This window comes from Pollachius pollachius, assembly GCF_949987615.1.
Source record: "Pollachius pollachius genome assembly, chromosome: 13".
In the NCBI taxonomy this organism is placed as follows: Eukaryota; Metazoa; Chordata; class Actinopteri; order Gadiformes; family Gadidae; genus Pollachius; species Pollachius pollachius.
The window spans coordinates 21,636,090-21,663,675 of record NC_136946.1 but is presented as its reverse complement, the minus strand read 5'-3'; the positions used below and the strand labels follow the sequence as shown (position 1 = coordinate 21,663,675).

Here is a 27,586-nt window from a genome sequence, read left to right as displayed (position 1 = left end):
TTTGTGTAAATCGAAATGATTTTTATTACAATTAAATTCATTAAGAAAACATTCTGCATGCACACCATTCCCTGCAGGCGGTTGATAAATCAAATAATTAATGGAAGCAGCAGCATCTTGTCAACAGGCTGATTAGTATGGTCTAATCCGGGAACAAAGGTCACGTAACAAAATTAATTCCATCAATAAAATGACTTTCAAAGTGTATGAAAATAGTAAAGGGGATTCGATATGCTGATTTATTTCCATTGCCGACTTGAGTCAGTTAAATTAAATTCTACATTCAGAAATGGCACTCTGGATTTCAAGAGAAGAAAAATAAACATAAAAAAATGTATTAATATATTACGCATGAACCGACAAAATGGTCAAGTAAAAAGGGCCAATTAAATTATAGCTTTAAGTTCAAACAACATAGAACAAACATTGACAAACTGAATAAAAATAATACTATTGGTTGAAACAAACTACACAAGAACACATCAGGATTTAAAACCATTACTTGGGATACATTATACAACATGTATAACATTCACAAGTCCAACTCCAGTCATCAATAAACTCTGTTCACAATGGTCTTACGAAGCCCGCCATCCCTCAACCTCTCAAGAGCCAGCCAGGAACTAGACTTTACATGGCAGATTTATACTTTCATTTCATCAACTTAAATTAATCAGGCAAGGCTCCTAACGGGTTCGTCAAAATGTTTCTATACATGTTTCATATGTACACCTGTATGTCCTGACTCTGCAGCACTCTTATTGCCCCTCGTGGGGCAGGGCAGGGGGAGATGCCCTCGCACATCGCAGAACCCCCTCCTCACTGTCCCCAACCTTTAAACTATTTACAATAGATCCGTAATTACAAATTACATACAAGATAAAGTCGGTTTGGCACTTCATTTAAATGTACATTACCGGTGTTTGAACATCCACCCTCAGAGCATATGACGTCCCCTTTTTTCTTACAAGGGCTGGTGTCAAGAGCTACAAGAGCAAAAAAAGAAAAAAACAACTTTAATATTTGGTATGATATTGGAAAAATAGAGGGGGTTGGGGGAGACAGGACCTGACCAGAGGAAATAGAGTGCATTTTGTATCTAATGATTGATTGATCTTCCTGAGAGCTCGCAGTTAATTTAAGAAACTATATACAGCGGACATCTTGGGCCTTCATACAGATGTTTTAATCACCCCTAAAGCGTGACTGAAAGATGAATGACTCTCTGAAATATCTTAAGTTCAGTTCATTGGGTTATGTTTTTTTAGGCGAATTGCACAGTCGAGAGACAAACAAGTAAACCAACCACGGGCAACAACAGCTCCTGAATATTTCCAGTCTGAAAACAGTAGATTGGCAGCCAATGAGCAACGAGCAGAGGGCTCCACAACAGCGCCTCGCGTCTCGATGTCCGTCCACCACCGAGGGTCCACTAGTCCTGAGAGGGGGGGGACAGGGAGAGGGCGCTCTTCTTTCCTTTCTGGTTCTTGAAACACTCCAATCCCAGTGAAGGTCTTCCGAGGCTCGTGTCTCCAGGGAAAGGATTTCAAATGAAGGGCGACAGGGCAGAGGAGCCAGGCCTAGACCTCGTTGATGGTGCGCTCGGCGGGCCTGAAGTCCGTGGACTTGGCCGAGGAGAGGTAGAAGGACTGCGTCTTGCGGTTGAGACGGGCGCGCTTGGTGGCCACCAAAAGGCTGCGCCGGCTGGAGGAGATGATCTCCGTGATGAACTTCTTGCAGTCCACGCACACCTCCATGGTGGCCCAGTCCTCCGTCAGCTCCCTGGGGAGCTCCGGCTCCTCCAGCGACCGCCCCTCCCTGCTGCTCTGCTTGGACAGCCTGGAGGGGTACAGGGGGTCAATCGCCTTCACCTGGAGGAACCCCACTGAAGGCCGCCACGCAAGCGGCAGAGTTGCAGCGAAATCTGTTTACATTTTATGTACTACACTATGTTTTCAATATATATTTATCATACCACCTCTCTGAGTCATGTCATATTTAATAGAAACATGCCTTTGCTCATTTCCAAATGATTTGGAGTGATCATTAAATCAACAATTGGCCGATGAACTGATCCTACAGTGACTATCTGGAGGGAGTCTACTTCAGCGCAGTCACCTGCCATAATCGTCTAAATAATATAGAATCATAGTAATCGTTTACACACTAAAGATAGCTTCCGTCTTATATGGGCATCATATATTGCCAGTTGCATTCTCCTTAATGTACAAACTCTCAGGGACATACTTGGACACGGTCCTGCGGAGACTGTGGCGGTTGTGTCCGGACCCAAAGGGCGTTCTGTCTGACTGGGAGGAGCAGGGTGCGGCTCCACTGGCGTCCTCCTTGGACATGGCACTAGGACCCAGCGAGTAGATGGGGAGGGTGCAGTATGGCTTGGACGGCAGACGCATCTAGAAGAGGAGAGCGTGACAGGGATGAGGTCCAATAGCCCTGACGTTAGTCCTACACAGGGTGTTGGTGAGACACCTACCTTTCTACAGCACTGGGAGCACACCGGCCTGAACAGAGTCAAAATGGAGGCATTATTATTGATGTTAATGAACTTCCAGAAAAGAAATATTATACATTTTTAAAGAAAGGATCTGTTTTGCAAAAAAAAAATATGTTACCGTTTGCAAAATTGGCAGTTGTAGGACCAGGTGAACAAGGAGAACCTCTTGGTCCGACACGAGAAGCAAAGCTGATGCAGAAAAATGAAAATCCTTTCCAACAAACCATTTCATTCCAGGACTGCAGCCACATGCTATGTTTGAAGTGTGACGGTCTCCCTATTTAAAACGTCGGCCGGTACCTTTCCCTTCTTCAGCGCCGTGTAGATCTCCTTGTACTGCTGGAACTTTTCCAGCTCCGCCTTGACCAGCACCTGTCTGATGTGCATCACCTCCTCCACGGTGAGGGCCAGACACTCCACCGGGAAGCCAAACTCCTCCTGGGGGTGGGGGGGTAACCATTAAAATCTGAGACGTCTCCTTCAAAAGAGCACCCACATGCGCCCAGTAGGCCTGGCGCCGTGGCCATGGAGATGACATCACCAACACCACAGGGATGCAGCTGAATGGCGGGGGGGGGAACTTGACGAGAAACACAAAAATAAGGACATACTCATGTTGAGTCACCAAAATAAAAGCCCCTTCATACGCACACAACCACATTTCAAAGCGGAGAGAGCCCAGGAAACCCAATGGGGTGGAGGATGAAGAACAGCAGCATGGATTGGCTTGTGACCTTTAGACTAAAGTAAGGTCTCAGGGAGACTTTAGGGCTCGTAGCCAGCTGTGTGTGGACCTCATGGTGCTTATGTGATCTGAAGTCTGCTAGGTCCAGATATACAATGTAATAAACGCTCTGACCCGACTGAAAAGTTTGACTATTTGTACCAAATTTTAAAAGGCCATTTAATAGGCTGGTTCATGGACCTAACCGACAACAATAAGTCTGTTTGCCAAGTTCCAATTAGCCTTTCAATTCTTTATCAATTGCAGATCCATTGATACAACCTCATCCATTGTAGTCCCATCAAATAAAAACAAGCTCCTACTCCCTCAAAACAAAGTGACCTAATTCAGTCAAGTCGCACATCGGGTGGTCCGAACCACCCATGTCCGTGAGTTGGTTTTAATGCTAGACACATGGATAAAATGCGGGGCGTGGTTTGAGATGCGAGGAATAAATGTAGATGTGACATAAAGCCTCTGTAACGTACCCCACCCTGCGCACCACCGGTCACAGCCACCTGCCAGGTGGAGAAATTAGTCATTAAAGATCCCATATCATGCATCTTTAGGGTTAATAATTGCATTTGGGGGTACAACCATAATAGGTTTACATTCCTGTATGTTAAAAAGTACCACTTATTATTCTCACTGTTCATTTCCGCAAAACCAATTTCGCCGTCTTTCAGAAACGGTCTGATTCGTATCTTGTAGCTTTAAGGCCCCCCTCCCGAGTAGCCCAGTCTGCTGTGATTGGTCTAATGCTTTGCGCGTGTGTCTGCAAATTCACACCCCCGAGAAGTTGTAAACATTGCTGGTAGCCAGGGAGGAGCGATTTCTGCAGTACAGCAACGCCCACTGCACAGCCTGAGTCACACTGTTACGGAAGTAAAGTTTGAGGACAAACAAGCTGTTCCACAGATTTATTGAGGGGTGTTCTCTGTGGGTGCGAATACTCCTCCTGGCTCTGACTTAGATTTCTCTAGCTTAGCAGACGGAAAAAATGTATACATGAGTCATATAACAGTCTAAAGCAAAGGGAAAAAGCATGATATCACCCCTTTAAAACAAACCATCCTTCTACACAGACGTCTGTGTGCTTTCTGTTCTACTGAATCCAAACATTGCAATAGACAGTACGATTTGCAGCTTACATCTATAAGTTCTCAATTGTAAGGTATTCTGTTTAAACATGGATGATCACCAACTGGGGCCGTATTCACAAAGCTTTTTATCTTACCACTAGGAGTGCTCCTAACTCACGCTTAAAGTTTTCACGTTAGAGATTTTTTCATAGAAGGTTATTCACAAAGCCGCTGAGACCTACTCATACTGAGGAAATCACTAAGAGTGAACTAAGAGTAACGTCCCCTTACATAAATTCTCGTGCACGAGTTTAGAAGTGGTCAGTACGGTGATTGGTTGTTGAGTGCCAGCGGTCATGAAACTCACCCGCAACTTTGTGTGTTAGCAGAATACACGCATGATGACAAGTTTGTGCAGACCACGATAATGACGTATGCACGTTAAAGATAGAGAGAAAAATGCGTAAATTGCATTATATCAAGGAGGTTATTAAATGCAGCCAGCAAACTATTATCCAATGAGCATATTTCCATCACTTAAAGACTTAAATTATCAGCCCATACCGCCGTTCAAGTCCTCCTATGATGAATAAAAGCGAAGACAAAGATGTGAAACGCAAGCGAAAGCCCAACTCATCCATGGACCAATTGCTACTGAGCGGATTATAAACTTAATACATGAAATAATCGTACAATAAATGATTAGATAATCACAAGTAAGAGTAGTTATATTTTTTTTACTTGAAACCATTTATTCCTATTATTTGAAATAAATAAGGATTAAAGTGATGTATTACTATTAATACATGAGACAAATTATGATTGGTTTAAGTGATTTATTTATATATTAAATAATTAAAGGTACATTTGTAACATTGCCCCCGTGTTTTAACCATCTCTGATGGTTGCGATATTCCTCAATCGTCGGCATTGCAATGTTGCATTTTCCCTGTTGCTAAATATAATAAGAGTTATTTACTAATTAAACCAAAAGTTTGGTACCCTCACGATTTAGCCTATATCTATATCTAATAATAATAATTATTATTATTATTATTATTATTATTATTATTATTATTATTATTATTATTATTATTATTATTATTATTATTATTTTATTTTGTATAGCGCTTTACAATGACCCAAAGACCCTTACAGTGACGGACATAAAAAAAAGATGAAAAGGGTGATGACAATCAGGGGGGACAAACGGAAGACAGCACAACAGAGAACAGAAGCAAGGTGGAGTGTGAAATACTGTAGATAGTACTGGTACAGACAAAAAAAAGACAAAACAGGTACAGTAACAGTCAAATCTCTATCTCTTAACAATTTGCAGTCCTCCATTGCTTCCAAAGCATTTCGTCTCGCTGCAGCCGTTTTCAGATTCTTTGTGTATAGGTCTTACTGATTTAGGAGTCCTCTTGAGGACTTTTAAGCTCTCCTAGACTTAGGTGCTACTTTTAGGCCTTAAATACTTTATTTTTTAGGAGTTACTCCTAAATTCGCCAATTCTTTGTGAATACAGCCCCTGACCTCTCCTCATACTGACTGTTACGTTGACATCTCAGGGAGTACAGCGAATCCAAACCGGTACACATCCATGATGTGAATGTAAATGGGGAAGTACTTTGTTCAGCCAATAGGGTCGTACATGTCCCGTGACATGACGTCTAGACCGGTCGCGTCATCTCATGACCGGAGACAATGACAGCCCAGCTGATGGGTTTTTAGAGAGCGTGTAAAAGACTGATAGACAAGCCAGGAGTTGCCTAGGTTACCTTGGCGCTGGGATCCGCCTTAAGCTGTGGGAACACATTTAAGAAAGAAAACAAAAGTATTTATTCAATTCAAAGCAGTCTGGTAAAAGTATTTGTGAATGTAATGTCCCCCTGAAATACAATAAAGGACTAGATAAAGTGTGTGTATTAAGACAGCCCTATGCTGGTCAGTGGACAGGGAGAAGGACTCCTCTCTGTACGTTTACATGACACTCAAGAAAGTCGAATTATTGGCTTAGTCCAACTATGATTGGATTATTAAGATGCATGTATACACCTTAGTCAAACTATAATCAAATCGAATTACTCAGTCAAATTAAGACACCTAGATTATTCGATTGTTAGTCGAATTAAGCGTGCATGTAACGGATCGGATCGCATGGAAACAGAGTTTGCGTTCTGCGCATGCTCGAGATTTTTCCCAAGGGCCGTGATCCAGAAGTATAAGGAGACGTCATGTTGTTGTCGCCGTCGGAAAACGAGAGACGGCAATTTATTTAAAAAGGTGGCAAAGAAGATGGAGGAAGCCGGTGTCGTGGCAATGTAGTTACCCCCTATAAGAAGTGTATCTTCATCAACATGCATTCAGTACACGCTGCGCTTCTGTTACAAGAGTAGCGTATGTGTGTGCGCGAGAATGGCAGTGTGTGTGTGTGTGTGAGTGACCTCAGCGAGTGAGTGGACAAGCGAGGAGAGCGAGCGGTTGCGCGTGTCGGTTTAGTGAATGAACGAGTCCGGTTGTGGCTGTGCAAACGTGTACTGCTAAGTCAGTGGAACTAAGGATAACGTACCCAGCATGTCAATAATCGGTGGCCACTTCATTCCGACCTATAAGCAGACCCACTGCCGGTCAAAGTGAAGGGTGTTACCCCCGAGAGAACATCGGCCCTGGAGGGAAGGTCTCTCCTGTGCTCCTCGACTACGGTCTGGGAGCCGACAGCAGGAAAGGTGTAACACTTCGATTTCACCCAGGGCTGAATTAAAAGTAAATGTGTTTCTAAATGTTGGTCATCAACAAGGTTGTAGAGTAGTAACTTCATTCATTGCGCCGCGGCTGAACTGACGGGGATATTCTCTAATATTATGAATCTTAAAGACTGCGTCAGGTTCTCCGACTCTCTGGTACAACAGCAACTTGTAAAGACTCATAGTGAGGGTTAGCTCGGCCATGGTGGAGAAGGAATTGGGGTAAAGGAACTTTGGCTTTGACTCTCTGAAGTCCATATTGAAACGCGACATAGAGGAGGAGAAAGGGATTGTTGCCGTATGCGGGACAGCTGTCAGTTCACTTCGGGTCCATTTCCCCGACGCTCCATTGTTCCGTCCTCTCGGTCGTATGCGGACTCCTCCAGCTGGACTCCTCCCGCTGCTCCGCTGCCGGAGGAGTCCGCATACGGCCGAGAGGTCGGAGAAATGACATGGACCCGAAGTGAACTGACAGCTGTCTACTGAAAAAATCTTTCTCGAATGCTGCGGAGGCCTGAGTTTGTTGTTGCTAGTGACGTAAAGAGGTCAACCGGTGGCTCTATTACCACTAGTAGAAATGGGCACAGCACCACCTATCGTACCGGGGTAAGAAATGCTTCGGCCAATGAATCGATTTTCTCACCACCATGTATACTCGGACAATTGCAGTTGTCCGATTGAGGAGCATAGTCGAACTATGGCCTTAATCGGATTAAGCTGTGCATGTAAACGTACTGAGATCCTGTGCGTTCAATTACAGCCTCAACGCCCGGCCACAAAACACATGACCAGCAAGCACACACATTACATGACCGCTGATAATTCACCCGACACACAAACCCTCACCACACAAACACACCCACCCACACCAACAGCAGCCTATAGTCTTTGTCAGCAAACTTGTATTGTATGTGGTTTGCTTTAGATACAATTTCAGACATCAAAATATAAGTATATCAATGTATCGTCAGATGACAAATATATTCTTGCCAATATTGAAGATTAGTGTGTAATAGCCTGTCAAGTATACAAAGCTAAACCACAGTACCAATATCTATGCAAACATATTCAAAAAGAAGGCTCCACTAATGTTACCCGCCTCTTATAGCAGACATGCAGCTGCACTGGTCTAACACTACTGTAAGACCCACTGGACACAAGTCCCTGAGGAATGACTTCATGAGCGTCTGCCAGGGCGTGCTCACCAAGGACTTTGAGCTCTGTCTGCAGAGGGGCAGGAAGGGCCCCGCGGCGGTCGGGGACGGCTTCTCCATGGAGTGGCGGCGGGGAGAGGACTGCTGTTGGCCGGGCGTATTGATGGACGATATAGGCAGGAAGTTTGGTGGCACTGTAGAAATAAGTTCAAATTAAACGACAAAGGTGTTTCAATAACTTGTTTTCATAAACTGTGGGCGTGTTGGGACTGCCTAAGGAAAAGGTGGACAAAAAAAGTGTTTCCTTTGAGAGCCATTCTTTACTAGATTCTTCACTCAGGTAAATCATCTGGGTTTCTTAAATGGTAAATGTACTGCATTAAATAGCACTTTTCTAACCAGTGGCCTCTCAAAGCGGTTTACAACACTGCCTCACACTTACCCAACCATGCACACATTCACACACCCACGGCGGTGTCAGCCACGCAGGGCGACAGCCAGCTCGTCGGGAGCAGTTAGGGTGAGGCGTCTTGCTCAGGGACGCCTAGACGCTCTAGGAGGAGCACGGGATCTAACCAGCAACCCTCCGGTTACCAGCCAACCAGCCTACCTCCTGAGTCACATGCTCTTTTACATTCTTTCTTTCTTACCCTTCTTCCTCCCAGGGTGAGACTCTGAAGCCATAGAAGTGGGCCGTCTAGAGCTGCTCTGCGTCGCGTCCTCCTGTCCAGCCAAACACCACAAAATAAGATAAAAATGGCATCTTTGTAAAAAAACAACCACTGTCCAAACATCAGGTGAACGGCGAAGGCTTACGTCGGACTCTGAGCTGTCCATCTCGGCCAGCGTGGGCGCGTGGAGCAGCCGCTTCCTCTGGCTCTGCGCCGCGGCCCCGCCCCCACCAGACCCCGCCAGCCCATTGGCTAGTGAGTGTGTGCTGCCCGCCAACTTCCTGGGGGCGTCAGGTGTGTCTGAAAAGTAGTGGACGCAACAGTCACTTACCAGGAAGGGGGAGGGTGGATGTAAGACAGCGGGAGGCCATGGGCAGTGTTGTCAGATTGGGCCAGATTTCCTGCCCAATCTGGCAACACTGCCAGATGGCTACTTTATTTTTGTGCTGTGTGGTCCTCGCCTGTGCCACACTCTTAAGGGGCACGATAATGAATGCTAAGCCTGACAGAGCTACGTTCTGTTCCCCAGCAGGCAGCCCCACAGTGGAGCACTGCACTCACATGGGGTTCAACAGAACTGCTACACCTACGCTCAATTCAAATCTGGGAAATAAAATAGGTGTCTTTCTTCCATAGGGTTCACCTCTCTGGCTTATGTTTCTTGTGGTCCTGAAAACCATATGGAGACTATTAACTGATGAGGGGGCTTAAACAGACATTCAGCCCAAAAATTGCTTGCATGTTAGTCACTGACTAGCATTAACTGTCCAGTATCACATAACTCAATTCATCCACAAAACGGCTTTAGAGTCCCCGTTCAGGAGGTCGACCGGGGGGTTACCTGAGCCGCGGCACAGGTCTTGCGGCGTGCTGATGCTCTTCCCGGCCCCTGTTGAGGATAGAGAGTCAGGGTTAAGTGGAGGATGGGCCCGGCCAGGGAGGCAGTGGGAGTGGTCAGGGAGGCAGTGGGAGTGGTCAGGGAGGCAGTGGGAGTGGTCAGAGGGGGGAGGCGTTGGTCAGGGGGCAGTGGTCAGAGGGGGGAGGCGTTGGTCAGGGGGCAGTGGTCAGAGGGGGGAGGCGTTGGTCAGGGGGAGTGGTCAGAGGGGGGAGGCGTTGGTCAGGGGGAGTGGTCAGGGGCAGGGGGAGTGGTCAGCGCAGTGGTTCCCATGCAATGCTCAGCTTGGCCTCCACAGTGTGGTGTTGATGCATTACACAAAGCCGGCCTTATGTAAGCAGTCATATGTCCCATTCACCGCAGATTAAGCCGGGCACTGACTGCAGAGGGATGAGTAATCCTATCCTACTGCCTCTCCTCACCTTCAGCGCTGAGCTCTGCCCACAACTAGGAGGAGTAACACATTTCTGCTTAGAAAACTAAATGTAAGAAGTAATCTTTCACCTAGAATCTATCCATCTAGATAGATTCAAATATATAGTGTTGAAAATGCAGCTGAACACACACACACACACACACGTGACCTGATGAGTCAAAACTGCAAGACACACAAAGCGCTCTTGCAACTGAATGTGTTGAAAGCCGGCGTTAAGGAAACAAAGCAAATAAATAGAAATCTGATCAAACTCCAGACTCTTCGGTTGCATGATGTAGACCTGTATACAGGACATGCATTTCTTTAAAACCTATAATGCATAAAAACCTTACGCAATACAGAGTCTATATTAAGCCCCCAGTTCCAACTTACAAAGAACTACTCTGTGTGCCGCGTACTGATTGGCCAGTAATCTATTTACTGTGACCCTATTAAGCAGTTGCCTTTTTAAATGTACATAATTGGGAACATTCGCTTATCCAGACCAGCACATTCTGTAAAGATTATTCTGATTCTAGATGCCGTTTGCGACGAGGCACATGTAAAGATGTTAGAAACCAGCCATACAAATCCCTTCCATTGTAACGGGCTAATGCACCACTGAAATACCTTCCTTTAACCTCAATAAAGCCTTGGAACAGGTTGTCAACACAATATGGTACAGATCCCTCTTGCAAAGTCCGAGCCAAGGCTCAAACCAGTCCCAATGTGCCAATGGACAGCGGTTACAACATATTGTGTGAGAGCTAACAGCGGCCTTCCCGTGACATATTGGTTCCACTTTCCAGCACTGGTGAAGTAACTGACCGTGTAGCTCAGTGGAAGCATTGGTTCTGGACTGCAGGGGAGGCTGGCATGGCCATGCGGTGGGCGAACACAACCACAGGGGGAGATGGGCAGTGGAGTGAGACTCATGCATGTTGTGGAATAAACCAGAGTGTGTGTGCGCTTCTTTGTGTTGTGTGCGCGTCTCACCCAGGCGGTGTCGGCGGACCATGTCCGGAGACACCGGCCTCAGCTTCCTCTCCGCCTTGATGCCCGCCAGCAGCCGCTCATGGAGGCTGCTCGGTCGAGGGGGGTGGGGCTTCAGTTTGCGGGCGGCGGCCTGTTGCCGCGACAACACAAAACACGCAGTCAGTTCAACAATACTGTTGAATATGTACACGCACTGCTTTCCCTCAGGGTCAACTACAGTCAACTTAACTAAACCAAAACCCTCGGTCCATCCCTTAACCATTTAACAATCTGACATCTAAAACTACAATCATGACGTGACTGTATATATACACGTGTACATTTATACTTGGAGAATCTAGAATCTGGGCCACTTCTTTGTTAACATTTGCATTTATACACTTTAATATACTGTTAAATACTGGTACTCGGCCACTATATAAATTACACTTAACACTTTATGTATACATCTGTTTGTTTACCCTGTTTGTTCCGTTTGTCTTTACTTTAGCATTTACTTTAGCGTCTATTCATTCAGTACTTGTATTTTTATTGTATCCTGTGTTTATTGTATCCACTGCTGCTGGGCTACTGCAAGAAAGGGATTGCCCCTCTGGGGATTAATACATTTGTTATCTTTAAAGTTATTATCAATCGTGACTACATGGTTAACTCAGACCCTTCAGAGGGACACTGGGAATAACCATCAACGAGAGGTTAGCCCCTGCAGCATGAGACTGACTCACTTACAGTCAACACAGTAATTACTAGAGCCCTTCACATGCCCACTTACAGTAGCTCTAAGGAGACCACCGGCTGAGTGACAGCTCGTACATTAGAGACGTTCACCGTCGTTTATCGATGCACATCACTGAAGGTTAATGAAATGCTTTTCTTTGCCATTTTTCTCTAAGAAAAGGATATGAATTGCACTATTTGTAGAAATCTGCATACAAGAATAAGACTTAATTATATTATTCAAAATTGAATAATATAAGTAACTAACATTAAACGACTACATTAAACGTAGTTTCTCAAAAATAATTTTTGGAATAATCGTAGTTAATGTGGTCCACAATATTTACTGTGTTCTTTACCAAGTCATTTTCTTCGGCCAGGTGCTCAAACCATGACCTGCTTGCTTATATTCTTGCTTATATTCTTATACTAAGTCTTCGAATTCCAAACCTAAACACCTCCTTACACTTTGGTTGCTGCGATGCAGAATATTCCCCATATTCTTCCAGTCAACTGAAATAATGCACGTCCCAACATGTCACACTCTTGTTTAAAATATGATTTAGTTATAAAAAAGTTATGTTATAATACAATGTTTTTTCAAACCATCTTTGATATTGGATGGAAATAAAACTGTTGAATACGCCTTATTTTTATTTTTGTTTAAACATCACGTTAACCATCAGGGAGATCCCAGATGGTCCCTATCTTACTCATTTCATTTCAACACAAATGATGCGATTCATCAGTTATAATGATTACCATCTGAGGCCACTTTATCAATTATGATTAGGAAATTCTGCTTCAGCTACAATCTCTTGGGAGCACAAATCAATAGCACAAAGCCATCCATTAAGGGTCGGATGGAGGAGGTGTTGGACTCACAGGGTTGAGAGGAGGTCTGGAGCGAATGAAGTCCAGGATGACATCATGGGCGCTCTTCTTTAACCTCGGAGGGATGTCTCCATTCACCTGACGTCACAAGACATGCGTTAATACCCTGACGTCACTGAGAAAGTCATTTAACACATTAACCCACGTTGACTCAGTACATAGTCAGCAAAAATGTTGAGGGCATACTACACAATATAACATGCCAATACCTCCCTCAATGAGTCAAGTGAAGGTAGTCCTGAGAAACCTTAAGTGAGTCATGAGAAACTTGACTGTTATATGAACTTCCCAATATTTCACATTTAGATAAGCTTGTCTTGGTCTCAATGACTAACAAATGATAACAAATAGACGATAGACTTCAGTGGGGAAAGGTCACGATAGTTTTTTGGGTGATGCTGCTTGGATGGGTAGGATAACCAACGTGCTACGTTGACGAACTGTATAATAATGGTACGAATAAAATCGTACTGTATTTGATACATTACTGCCCTGGGGTTACACCTACAAATTAAAAATTAAAAATATCATGCTTTTTCGACCATTATTAGTATTGCGCACACCTAGAGCACCCCTCAATAAAGAAGTCACTACTCCCGGCTACCCGCAACGTTTATAACTTCTCAGTGGGGGTGCATTAGCAGACACATGTGCAATGCGTTTGACCAATCACAACAGAGTGGGCGTGCTGACCAATCGCAGCAGACTGGGCTCCTCGGGAGGAGGGCCTTAAAGCAACATGACACAGAACAGAACGTTTTTGAAAGACGCTGAAATTGGTTTAGCAGAAATTAACAGTGTGAGAATAATAAGGGGTATTTCTAACATGTAGGCATGTCACCCTATTCTAGTAGTACCCCCAATTGCAATTATTAACCCTACAAAAGCATGATATGGGATCTTTCAGAAGCGACTGTTGAAGGGGAGTTGTAGCAAGGGGGGCTGGTCAGTGGGGGCCTTACCAAGACTTTGCGCAGCGTGTAGCGCTTGGAGCGGATGTCGTCCATGAGCATCTCGTAGGGCGTCAGCTGGAACTCGATGGGCAGCGGGTTGTACTGCCGCTCCTGAACCTTCTTCAGCTTCACCCCGTTCCGCAGGTCACGCATCACCTGCACCCAGAAGCGGGCCTGGGAGCCAATAAGAGACGGGAAAACGACCGGTCTTCATCATCATCGTCTTCAAGCATACATCATTACAGTTGACCTGTTAGCATCTCAGTATGTGGCGCTGTGTGTAGATGTAGGAAGTAGGATGTTGCATTTGTTACCCAATCAGCATTCTGCAAGTCGTCAAGCTCTTTAACAGGCTCCTCCCATCTTTCGCCCCCCATCTTGCGAAGGTTCTGACCGACCCAGGCAGCAGGTGAGAAGAAAAACAAAAGAAGTGTCAATGTTAATGTCATGGTTCTAACGGCGAACACGTTGAGCCATCATTATCGTCACAGCTTGGGGGAGATCCAAGGAACCAACGGTGTGGAACCTAGACGTCCATACTCGTCTGGTCGATGCCTTTATTAAATCAATGCCCTCTGCCTCACACAGCGTCTGTCCGTCGTCCACTGTGTCCTGCCAGAGCCGCCCATCAGGAGCCTAAGAGTGGAAACTAATGGTCACCCGAGGGCCGCTTGTAACGTCTGTATCTCTGCCAAGTCCACCGGGCGGCCCTTCTGCTAGATGAGTCGTTTAATATTAATATTTAATCCCACTTCCAGTACATGGTTCCTTCAACAGACCACACTCCCAATTTAGGAGACAAATTTCCCTTGGTATCAACTTGCATATGGGATAGTAGATCGGTGCCCCAGTGTTGAACAAAGATATGGCGGAGCGGCTCTAGGGCTTCTCCTCACAACAGTCACCTGCGCCAACGCTCTCCATTGGCACTTCTTATCATCCAACAGAGGTGGTTTTTAAACTACCTCTGTAAGCCACAGATCCTTTCCTCTCCAGATTGCTTGTTTTTTACTTTGTTAATAGCATTTGACAAGCTGAGAAATAGAAGCATTCCGTCCATGGAAACGATGTCGGTATTATTTGGGCCATGTAATCTGAATGAAAACCACAAGCTAATTATTTTTGCCCCCGCACAAAACATCCTGTTCAACATGCCCATTCCAATGCGATTTATTCATCTCTTAAAACAATTGTCTTAAAAATGAAAGAAGGAGGAGTGGTTCTGCAAAACAGATTCAAAGATCAGCCTCAACGTTGGTTCAGTTTACTGGGCAGGCTGGTAGCTTGATCAGGCAGACATCAGGGTGGACGTCACTAGAGGAGAGATTGCGACCAACCAACATCACACCTTCAAGGTTTGAGTCCACTAATGAGAAAATGACTTGCTAAAATTAGCACATCAGCACATGAGCACACGTGAACATAATGTGTGCGGGTGTGTTGCTGGGGACTCAAGGAAGGGCAGTGTCCAGTGAAAGATCAACAGGGAAACCTCTTTACAAGTGCCTCGCTGTTCAGCCTGCTGGCTACAGGCTGCTCACTACAGTACAACAGAGGAAGACCGGGAGGTCGCAGCTGTTCTAAAGTCATGTACGTTTGCCCTTTGTTGTATTAAACTCAAACAGCATCAGTGATATAACTTTAGGAATGAACACTTCCGTTCCTAGAAATAGCCTGGTCCCAAATAGCTCAATGGACAGACCACAAATAGATCACTTTGCCAATGATAAATTACAAAAAGCTAGCCAAGCAATTGCCCTGTTGCGAACAGGCACTGCACCAGTTATTAGAAAAATACACCAGCACCAGGTTGGGGCTCACCTCCTTAGCACTCTTGATCTTCTCCAGGAAGGTACCTAGCTCCCGGGTCTCAGCGTAGAGGGCCCGACAGACGGCCTGGTAGTGGACCGGGGCGTCCGACGGGCTAGGCAGGTGGGACGAACACAGCTGTGGAGGGGGAAACATTTGAAATAGACCATTTAGCCTCAAAGCAGACTGTATCCAATGTGAGTTGGATAGAGCTTAGATGCAGCTTGTAACGAGGAGGAAGGCCTTCGGAGCGGGAGGATGGCTACAAGGAGACGGCGGACATTGGTGTTCACCAATGAACCTTTGCCTTTGAAGACACACCCTGATCACTACACCATTTGGGAAACTAAAATAAAATATATTTTCAGATACCAGTTTGATATCAACCACAAGCCCCATGAAGATAACGTTCATTGGGAGGTAGGCATATAAGTGTGTGTAGCGAGAGTGGCTCCTAGGAATATTTATACAGACAGACAAATATTTACTCTGAGTATATATACTCGGTACATATCAAACCTGACTGGTAGACAACCATTTTATACATTTATATGAAAAAGTTTTATCTGTCAAATCCTTTTGACAACTTGTTAAAAAATAAAAAACACACACTACTACCTCACAAATACCTCGTAACGCATGCTTAATCATTGAACTACTTTGTCGAAAATGTTCAGATGTGCATGCATATTAAAGAAAACACTTGTATTTTGAACCTTCCGAACCTGATCCACCAGGCCACGCAAAGCTAACCACAGAAAAGTACATCTATTTAAAGCTCCCCCACATGGCACTAATGTTTCCAGAACAATAACCATAAAGGCAGCCAGTATCGTGATGTTATTGCGGAGAACAAAAGTGAGAAACTATGCGGGCCAATGGCATTCTCTTCTCTACTGGGCTTGGTTTCACTAGAGGAATGTCAAACACGGCTGAGGCGTCTTCTTCCTCGTCCCTCACTTCTGAGAAGACACTCAACCGGTGAAAGAATGAACGTTCCCCATTTTTTAAATTTCGTAAATTCTGCAGTTTTCCCACACTTAAAATCCCCAATGGAAAGGAACCTTATTTCGAAAGTATAATGCAACACAATACATTTAGTTCATATAAATAATTATTCCTTAGTTGAAACAGGCCCAGGTCGTTGAGAGTTTATTTTGTGAGAGGAAGTGAGGTGAAGCCAAGTGGAGAGTGACAGGGGCGTTATGAGGACTGACGGGCCGCACCCTTCCCTTCGGCACACCGAGTCGCTTCCCAACCCATTAGGAGCACAACACCGCCCCGAAGCTTTCCCGCCCTCGTGGGATGAAGGCTGTAGGACCATGTTTGAATTCACCAGCTCCCCTCAACGACCTCTCTGTACACCTATGGACTGGGGAGCACATAGGGAACCAGACAGGGAAGAAGTCATCTTACCTGTTGTGACATTGCTTCCTCTCGACCACACACACACACACACACACATTTTTTTCACATATTTTAATGAACTACTGATCACCTAGCAAGATAATAAAATGACAATTGGAAGTATGCCCAATGTGTTGACGTGGTGGGGAGCGATTTGACCATATAATTAAAGATAAAATAGCCAATGTCGTTCAAGGTTGGCTCGTGTCTCCACCTTACTGACAAAGAAATATATCTAATAAATCTTACCATGTGCGAAAATGGTCTGGGAATGAAACCCTTTGATACGACCACAGGCAGACAGGACGGGGGAACGCACATGAGACACCAGTAGCGGTCAATGGGGTACGAGAGGTTAACTGACCAGGACGGGTCAATGGGGTAAATGAGGTTAACTGACCAGGACGGGTCAATGGGGTACGAGAGGTTAACTGACCAGGACGGGTCAATGGGGTAAGAGAGGTTAACTGACCGGCCCTGTTATACCATCATTTACATCGTAAACACGCACAGGGATTGGATGTAATGCTGGGAATAGTTTCAGGGCCAAACCACTTTGCCTTTACACAGAGTCTGTAACCATGTATTGCAGTGCACAGAGAGTTAATTATAAGATCTGGGTCTTAGGTAGCCAACTCGTCGGCCGTGACGTGGAAACGTGGAAATCTACTCCTGATTGATAAGGTCCATAACTCTGGGTAACTCTAGGTGAAAAAGTGAGTGACGGGGAGGCTTGTAGTCAAGGATAGTGGCTTGGTCTCTCCGCATGTCATAATGGAACATTTTGAGATGATAGGATCACACACAAGTTGCAACCAAGTACTTATTACCATTTAGCCACTCAGCAGACACTTTTATCCAAAGCAAATAATGGCGTTACACTGCTTAATATATTATAAACTGAAACTGCTTTAAATACATTGTTTTAACCTGTGCCAGGAATATGTGTAAGTTTGAACAGTTTGAAGCCTAACCTCACCCTGCCTCAGGCTCATCAGTGTGTCTCGCCACACTGGTTGGGAACCACTGCCCTAGAATATCTAGCCACTGAAAATCAATGAAAACAAGCTCAAACAAGTGCCCTCTATACAGAGAGTGAAACTCAACGGGCCAACCCGCCGTCCCCGAGGCGAGCCATCTCCATAGGACAGCTCGTTGCCTCGGGTTCCGCTCCCCCTTTGCCCACACGTCCGTCGGCCCCCCGCTCACCGCGATGATGTCTCTGTAGCCGCGGACGCTGCCGACGCCGTGCACCGCCAGGCCTTCATCCGCCTCGCTCTCCTCCTCCTCCGTGGCTTCGTAGCCTTCATCGGGGCAGAGGTCGCCGTCCCCGGCGTCTGTGGCCTTGGTCATGAGGTCGATGAGCTGCTCCAGTGGAGCGCTGAGCTCCCGCTCCTCGCTGTCCTTCAGGCCGTAGTCCAGTGCCTTGTAGATCATCAGTCCCAGCGACTCGATCACCTGCACACAGACAGACAGACAGACAGACTTAGAGGAGGCCGGGAGGACTCTGGTCATCGCTGGTAGAAACATAAGATTAGGTTGAGTATGTCCACATGTATGGCTTGTCTAAAGTATAAGAGGGCTATAGACACTGAATTTAGTAATATAAAACTGTTCATTTAACTTCATAGTTACTCAATTAACATCTGTAACGTGTGAATAGTTTTTGTTTTTATCAGTGCTTCCTCAGTGAAGGAAGCACTGCCTGCGACAAGCCCAGGGCTTCTGCACCCGTCACGCAACGGTCTGGAGCCCCGGTACAACTTGAGTTCTCAGGCCGAAGTCATTCCCAAGATGGGACAAAACTCCTTTTACCAACGGCCACACAACATTGCCATCCAACTTACGCCATCCACCAACAAGTGGGCCCTTGTTGTTACGACAACGGATGTGATCTCACTGGTGAGGGTGTTCACTACAGAGACAGACAGAGGCCTGTCCACGGCCCTTGGCTATACCTGCAAAACAACTGACTGGGCTTTCATAAGCGACGATACATGTGGTGAATTTAGAATTGGAAGCTTAGGTCAAATAGAGGACATACAGGACATCACATTAGAAAGGATATACCAACATGCAACAAACCTGCATCTTAACTTTTATAACTATGTACATATTTCCCTTGATATGTGGAGGGCTAGGTTTTGCAGGGGTGCCATAGAAAGTGCCCGTGAAACCATCGGAGACAAACTGTGATAAAGGGTTGTACAATAAAATCGTGATCCGTACAAATACAGCCCCCATGGGCCGTGACATTACAGTCACGGGGCTGTATTGGACCACACTCTGCTGGGTCGCCAACAGTACCTTCCTCTCCACCCATGTACTGTGTGTCGAGGCCTCAGCAGCTAATCATTATCATCGGGAACACAACAGGAATGTTATTGAGAAAGGGAGGCACCCTCGACTTAATGAGTGTAAAGTATTAAAGCATGTGTAAGGTTGCGGAGGACGGGCAGTGCACGTCCAGACACCAACTTGTGTGTGACAATCCCGCCCAAGGCCTCCTGAGGCACTGCTTAACATAACAGACTCACCCCACTGACTCATAAGCTAATGATCACCTGCCCAAAAAGTTTATAGTGAGGCCAATCTTATTTCTACGATGAACCTATAAGTCATGTGTAGGCAGACAGCAGGTACACCAGCCAGAGAAAGGAAGGGTCTCTGGGCATCAATCACTGGACACGCATCCAGCTAAGGTCGCCCTGTAGTTTCATGTGCTGGGAGCTCATGAGATTCTACTGTCACGCTTGGTAGCACACTTGTAGTACAAGGTGCACCATGGGAGAGAGACGCTGAACCCTTTACTTGCAAATGCTCATCTTTAAGAACTGAACTATGTTGCATTACATTTTAAGTTGGAGGTTTATAAAGGTTAGAAGTTGTATGGACGGATTAAGATCAGGTTTGTGTTTAAACATCGATAGGCAGTGCCAAGCAGTTTTCTTAATTTGGCCTTGCTGTGACCTCACACGTAGCTCACTTGAATTTAAGCAAAAGGTTGAAATTTGTTTACATTTAAATAATAATATTTTCTAAGATTATATATAGATTATATATGTATTGGGGTGTTTTTTTTCTATTCTCTACTGATTCGATTTGACAAAATCCTAAATTTACCAATCCTTCATTTGAATCTCTCCCTTCATCTATGTTGACGTGTTTGCGGTCCACCAGCCAGCCGGTTTGTTGATGGAACATACGATGTTCAGTCAGAGACTTGGCGGGGCTTACCCAACACAGGACACACACCCGCATTCCCACACATTTACAAAACACAATTTGATGAGTCAACTGTGCGCAAGGCAAATGTAATCACCTCCGCTCAACACTTACTCCAGCGCTAGCTTCTCCCGGCACGTCAGTCTATTAATAGCACTTATCCCAACATATAAAATGTATTCTCAAAACAGTTTAAAGTAACCGTTTCTAGACAGAAAATATATATGTTCCCCAAGAGAAACAATGAGTGGATTCTACATCAAATCAAAACACGTCAACCCTTCTTAGAGTTGGCCGTGTGTATAAATGATTTGTGCAGTGGTCACCTGATGGTACCAATGGGAGGATCTCTTTAATTGAATTCTCTAAGGCACCATATGTCTTGGCCAGAGCTAATTTAGTCAACATTAAGCTCAACAAACCAAACATAGGCTACTAGACAGCTAAATGAGGGGACACACTGCGTATGGGACCAACAGTCTAAAGAACTGTGAATCCTGTGAAAGAATGGATGTAAAAAGGACATGGATAATAAAAATATTCCTCAGAGTAACTTTATTCCAAATCCAAAGTTTATAAAGTGGGCTTTTGACTAAAACATTGCAAACAGGTAATTTGGAACAACCACAGCGGCCAAAAAGCCAGTAAGAAAAACTGAGTTTGCTCACACAACGACACTATTTTGGACTGCAGGAGTTAAAATGAATCTGACCTCAAAATATGCTTCTCATTTGCAGAGCAATGTTGGTGAATTCTGCCTGGAATAGGATTTACTATTATGTAGAATTTTGTTTGGTATAAATGTGTTACAAATCAAATCAGACCAGTGTATTGATGATCTACAAATAGCTTTTTGTTCAAATTAATAAGATCACCATTGAAAAATGGATGAATGAAATCTGCATGAAAGCAGAGCAGACTGCAGTTCAAAAGGTCATCTTCAGAGTTCTGAGGCCAGGCCACTGTTCTCAGGAGGACTGTCGTGGTAGTAGGAGGGGTCAGACCAAAGGCATCAGAACACAGACCGCTACACAATCAGGGCTGAATCTACGGGGCACTGCAGGGAAGCAGCACAAACCATCTCTGCCAGCCAGCACCGTCCTAACTGGCTCCTCTGAAGCTGCTGGCACAGACCAAGATGACTAGCACTTTTCCCTTCCAGGTTGGAAAACTGCTGTGCGAAATCCCTGTTGCATTTAATAATGTGCACATAAAAAAACAGCTACTGAGTGACTTTCTGAAAGGGTAGCAAAAATACACCAGATGTAACTAAAGAAAATCATCAACTTAAACCTAAGTAGGCCTAAACCTACCAGTTAAAAGAACAAGAAAACACTAACATTGCCTCAAAAGTTGATCTATATTTATTTTACCACAACTGTTTCGCGTGAGGCTGCCAACAAACCAACACTGCCCCAGAACACAGCAGGACACAAACCAAACGCTCCTGCTAGCTGTGGCTCTACATGCCAAAACAAGTACCAAAGACACGCCTCTATGAGTTGAAGACGAACTCTTCAAAGTTCGATAACTCCAATTTCCAGGACAATGTCCAAGAAATATGCTTGTTTATAACTTAACATTTTGGATAAAAATACTTTCCATATGCCACTGATTTATAGGTATACCAGTGCTCCAATTGAACTGTCTGAAAGTTGTCCTTCTACTCATGACACATTTGTTTTAATAGGCCACCCTGAGTGGTTTACCTGCATAACGGTCAAATCTAACCGGCATTGGCTGGTGGGTAGGTTTCATTTGGGCCCTGGGCATATGTGAAGGACTTTACAGAAACCATGACATTCCCCAAACCATGTTGACAAAAGTAATCTGTATGGCTTTGTTTCAGTAGATTTCTTTTTTTCACAGAAACAGTTGGTAATATGACATGGGCTGACCAAGTTGCAAGGACATAAAGTACCAAACGCAGCTGCCCAGATACGGAATAAGAAATGCAAATAATATTTGCATTATATTATTATTATATATACACTCGCACACGACACAATAAGATGAGCAAACTAACAGCTATAAAATGCTACATATTTTGATGATTTCCAACAAAGAGCACATAGCAAAAAGCAATGTTTCATGGTTTCTCTGCATTGCTTATGAAAGTTAAAATCGGAGTGCAAGTCGTTTTCCTCCCTGAGCCTGAGGGGACTAGAGATTGAGGGCAGGTTACAACACGTACACACACGCCAGAGGGGTGAATGGCTAGGCTACAGCCGCAAAAACTCAAAAATAACAAGTCTCATTGGCCGACTCGTGGCTTCAACCCGCTTTCTTTCCCACTAGGGAGAAAAAGTAAGAATATGGCAAACAGTGGCAGCAGTGAACCTAAATCTGAGCCCCATTAACGTGACCGGCCATGACAAGCAGGGCAGTTACAGCACTAATGGGGTACTGAAAGCATTCTCACCTGAATGTTTGACCACAACTGGGTTAAACCACCACTGTGTCGACACACTTTTGGCAGATTTGACTTGTTTGTTAAATATATCTGAGAAAAGAGGACTGTGGAGTTCTAAGCTACGCAAATTATGTCATGATGACCATGACAATTAATGTTTACCAATATATATTTTAAAAAAAAAAGTTGAGTTCTGCAAATCCCATTCAGAAGCTGAATAAAACAAGATACTAGAAACGAGCCTACAGTGGGAGAAGATACACATTTAAATGAAATCCAGAACAGAATGTCCTCCAAATTACCTTAACTGTTAATCCAAAGTGTGCTAAAATAAACATTTTCATGCACCCTCAAGAGAATAACTGGATCCACAGCAGAGGGATTCTGTTCCTGCTCCACAGAAGGAATACGAGTTAAAGGGAATTTCTATATTTGAAGGAAAAAGACGCAACACAGTATTTGAGTCAGGCCCAATCAGTCGCCAGCCAATGCAAGACAGACTGCTACAGCTTGATATCACTGTTTGCTTTCCCAAAGAAAGCCAGTCAGGTGAATCTGAGGAGTTCTGCCGAAACTCAAAGTGAACTCAAAAACCAAAACACACACGACAGGAACTGCAGTCAACAACCAGATCATTTTAAATTGACAAAACTTACTCTGTAGAATTAGACTACGCACCGCAAAACCTCTGGAGCCGAGTTGAAAATAGATGGCCATAGATTCCATGAGGGTGCCTTCATTGCGTGCAACCCTTGGTGCTAGAGATGCAGGTGACTGTCCGGTACGACACTATCATTGGAGTGATCTGCATGCGTTTGATAGTCGAGGTAGAGAAATGCAGCGAGTTGTATGAACCCAGACATCGTTAATTCAAGGACAATTTAAAGGAAGACAACATTTGCGGGCAATTGGTGTCGTCATTTGGGCTGAAAAAAAAAAAAACTCATATAACTGAGCACTTTTTTCTACGTTGTGCTATATGCCCCTCCTGCCCCTGACTTGAGACTGCGACATGTCGGTTGATCTGGTAGTACAAAACTCAACACAACACGACGCAGTGCAACGCATAATGCTCAGTGTCGCTCCCAGCTAAAATAAGCATAAAATGAAAGAAAGGCTCCGATATATTGGTAATCTTCCATATTGAACATCTGGGAGCCTTTGGACACCAGGGAAGTGGGCGTTAATGAAAACAAATGTACTGTTAAAATGTATTCTAGTAGACTAATATATGAGATTCTTTGTCATTTATGATGCTTGACTTTGATTGTATTCATAGAATTCACATTACATACACTATATATTTACAACCAATTTGAACTTCTGGCCGTCCAGGTTTGGGTATTTAGAGAAATAGTGTAAAGTCAGCTTTAAAAGAATGTGAGTGAAAAGGAATGCTTCTACTTGAGCAAACGTAAGTGAAATCCAAAACCGGTTCTACCAGTAGAATGGAGTAAATGGGCAAAGTCATTCTGTGAAATAGTAAACCTTGAGTAATTAGAAACTATAGGCAAACAGAAAATATTAAGGTTAACAACAACTCACCTCTAACGACGTATGTGCTGAAGTAGATAGATCTGTAATGAAGAAAAACACAAGAGTTAATGTAGCAAATATTGAACTTTGTATTGCATCTAAAAAATTGACAAAACTTTAGTAGCATAGTTAACCTTACATTTAGAAAGTATTCATGACCTTTGACCCAACAACACAATGGTAGTGCAGATCAACAAAAAAACAAAAAATAATTTCGTAATATGCTATTGTGAGATGGAACCTGGAAATTTGTTTGATGGTCATAGCAGGCCTTTATAAAGGCCTGCTTACTATGATCCAATGCAAGTTAAGACCAAGTATTAACATGTTAAGACCAAGTCTTTACATGCAACTTTTCACTGCATTTAAACCTTCAGGGAGAACATCACAAGACACATTAATGAAAAATACGAAAATTATTCTGTACAGGCAGTAAAAATAATGGACAATAAACTTGTTTAAGCAGATAGCTTGCAGATTGTTTTTCCAAATCAAATAGTTGTCAGTTTGGTGCTTGTATGGGCAATGTAAGCACACATCTCAGGTCTCTTATTAATGCATTATAAAAATATGTAATGGTGTAAATACTCTTCAATTATAATTGAAGAGTATTTACACCATTGTATACATTCAAATTTGTGTCAAATTTGTGTCAAATAAATTGATGTTCAAAGAAATTGGAGACAGAATCAAACTAATCAATCCCATGTTGGCATCGGATAATCATTCAAGAGCGGTCAACACGCCGTGGAGGGCGGGAGGAAGCAGATCATATTCTCCTTTTGAAATTATCAAAGTAGGGAGATCAGAGGCCCTCCGGCCCAATCACAAATAGACATGTCAACTGTCAGGACCCATCGATCAGACCAAAGTCAAGGTCTCCTCCCGACATGGGGTGACTTTGAATGGTTCATATACAACCCCTTTAGGAGCCATCAGCACAGTGGATGCATGTTGAATGCTAGTTAGAACTAATCGAGGCATTATAACCACCCTTAGCCCATCAGAGCTTTAGCCTGGGCAGCAGGATAAAGTCGATCACTGCTGATCTCAAACAAGTGAAGAGCTTTTATAAACACATTGGCTGGTTTGGTTTAATCTCCAGAGTGTATAAAGGGACAGAGTAACCACAGACTCGGGTGACCAACACATTACTTCCCATTTGCTCTAAGATCAACCATTTTCACTCTTTCACTCACTCTTCACGTTTTGGAGTAATTTTGCCATGTTGTAAATAAATGCTCTGAGCTCATGTGGGCATCGTGGGAAACAGTCGTGGACAGTAATGAAGTACAAGTAATTCGTTACCGTATTACCGTAACTTTTTAGCGTATCTGTACTTTACTTGAGTATCATTATTTTGTGAGACTTTCTACTTTTACTCAACTGCATTTCGTAGGGGAAAATCTAACTTTTTACTCCACTCCATTCGAAAAACCTATTGTTCCTTTCAACGTTCCTTTCCAAGACATGCATGCTGTGAGTGTTTGTGTGTGTGTGCCTGCGCGTGGCCCCTGCACGCGTGTGTCTGTCTGCGCTTGGCCCCTGTGCGTGAGGGCGTTTGTGTGTGTCTGTGCGTCTGTCTGTGCATTGCCCCTGCATGCGTGCGTCCGAATTTCACTGTCACGTTTGACGTTTATAGCCAACAGACAGTTATGGAAGAAGCTCCAGATATTGAAATTGTGCCCCCATGGCCATATTTAAGCAAACTTTTTTAAGTAGTGGAAAGGAAGAACAACTCGTTCATTTTTTTGTGCCTTCTCTGTCTGCTTAAGAAGCATACGATTTTCTCTTTCAAGAATTTGCCGTCCAATCTAAAGTAACACATAGAGGTAATTAGTATAATTTCAAATTATATCAGTACCAGATATCACAAATAGAAAACATTGTATTTAGAGTGGTGTTGGTGGGGTTTCTTTTAACCTTAAATGAGTGTATAAAGGGCATAGCAAGACATTGGAATTATATTTCACCAAATTACTTTTGATACTTGAGCACATTTAAAGCCAAGTACTTTTACTCAAGTCAACGTTTAAAAGGGAGTACTTCCACTTTTACTGGAGAAATATTTTACAGTAGGTATCTCAACTTTTACTCAAGTACATGGCCTGAGAACTTCGTCCACCACTGGTGGGAATCACTTTGCTAAACAGTTTGATGTCATTCCTAACCCCGTTTGGACCTTTTCTTTCCATTAGCTGATAGAAAGGGGAAAGATTGATTAATTCCCGAAATGGCAGTTAGAAAATGATAGGTTGGCATAGCAAAAATTCAACTTAAGAGTTGTCAGATACGACAGCACATTTGTGACTTTTAAGAACAATCCGGAGATAGTCAGAACCTCAGATGTAGGCCGGTTTGCAGCTCAAGGTTTACCCACGTTTGAATGGCTCCAATTCCATTGTTTACTTGAGCCAACGGTCTGCCGCTCAGAAGCGCACCTTCAAATCAAAGGCACTTCTGTAGATGATTCAAATGACTTTGTAGAATACACTCAATCCCCATTGAAGGGCTATATTTTATACGATCTATTGAAAAAAAAAAATGAAAAAAAAATACTGGTTAATTAATAGGCTGGTACTTAATCACGGCCGGAGCAGCTGTAGCCCTGTGGCGGTGTCACCTAGAGGTGGGCCTGTGTGTTATTGTGGTGGGCCGGTTTATTATTGTATGCGTGTTATTGTGGTGGGCCTGTTTGTTGAGACTCATCTCAGCGTCTGTAAACAGACAGCAGAGATAGGCCACATGGATAAGGGGCACAGAGCATGGCCCCTGTTCAGGATGCCTCATCCGGGCTGTCGCCTGAACCAGACTGACACGAACGGAGGACCAAACCCCATGACTGAACACCTTACCTAAACCATCCAGCCATGTAGTAGGCCTGGTTATTATTCCGGCATCAGACAAAGGCACGTTTGTTTACCTGAGGTGTCTTGGTGTTGCAGTATCACAGTTCCGTCTCTCTGGATCCGTACGTCCCCAGGTCCGTCGATCCGTCTCTCCCCCTCTCCCCGTGAGGACGCCTCGGCAGACTTTCTCCCTCGCCGTGTGAGAGCCAGGGTCCTGCAGCACTGGTAGCAGACGGCCCATGCCTGCTCCTCGTTAATGGGCTGGCTGTACAACCCGAGGATCTCCTCCAGGGACAGCTCCGCAGCTCCGTCGCCGCTGTCCATTTCGACGTCTCCAGCCTTCACACTGAGATCCCGGAGAAGGGTTGGCGAGATCAACATGCCGTCGTCTGTCCCCGGCCAGTGGGCCATTTTCACGTACTCATCACCGCCGAAACAGGTCAAATATAATTGAAACCCCCCTATGGAAAAAAACCCGTGGATGAAGCTGTAACTGTATAGAAAGCACCGTGGAGCGCGTCTAGACTTCGGCTGGGTGACGTTCACTGATTGCCGTCAGCGAGGAGGACCGACCAGCGGCTGAT

General features: G+C 44.4%; 1 protein-coding gene across 3 annotated transcripts; it reads right to left on the bottom strand.

Annotated features, from left to right (window-relative positions):
- spire1a (spire-type actin nucleation factor 1a) lies at window positions 1–27,586 on the bottom strand. 3 transcript variants are annotated; one of them, XM_079749677.1, is made up of 19 exons: window positions 27,077–27,586; window positions 24,163–24,194; window positions 18,189–18,437; window positions 15,585–15,710; window positions 14,078–14,152; window positions 13,773–13,937; window positions 12,802–12,888; window positions 11,200–11,329; window positions 9,735–9,782; window positions 9,039–9,193; window positions 8,873–8,945; window positions 8,274–8,416; window positions 6,103–6,126; window positions 3,728–3,757; window positions 2,816–2,953; window positions 2,634–2,704; window positions 2,495–2,522; window positions 2,248–2,414; window positions 1–1,839 (listed from the first exon to the last, which is right to left on the bottom strand). In XM_079749677.1, the coding sequence occupies exons 1-19, from the start codon at window positions 27,411–27,413 to the stop codon at window positions 1,581–1,583; spliced, it is 2,337 nt and encodes a 778-aa protein (XP_079605803.1). In that variant the 5' UTR covers window positions 27,414–27,586; the 3' UTR covers window positions 1–1,580. The 3 variants fall into 3 exon arrangements, with proteins under 3 accessions (XP_079605803.1, XP_079605804.1, XP_079605805.1); XM_079749678.1 differs by lacking the exon at window positions 3,728–3,757; XM_079749679.1 differs by lacking the exons at window positions 3,728–3,757; window positions 6,103–6,126 and having other exon boundaries at window positions 27,077–27,585.

Bases quoted from the DNA above. Each gene is read 5' to 3' on its own strand.
- spire1a (XM_079749677.1), bottom strand. From the start codon at position 27,413: ATGGCCCACTGGCCGGGGACAGACGACGGCATGTTGATCTCGCCAACC. The intron at 24,195-27,076 runs GTAAACAAACGT...TCTTCATTACAG, and splicing joins GCAACACCAAGACACCTCAG to ATCTATCTACTTCAGCACAT. The intron at 6,127-8,273 runs GTGAGCACGCCC...GTGTTCCCACAG, and splicing joins GACAGAGCTCAAAGTCCTTG to CTTAAGGCGGATCCCAGCGC.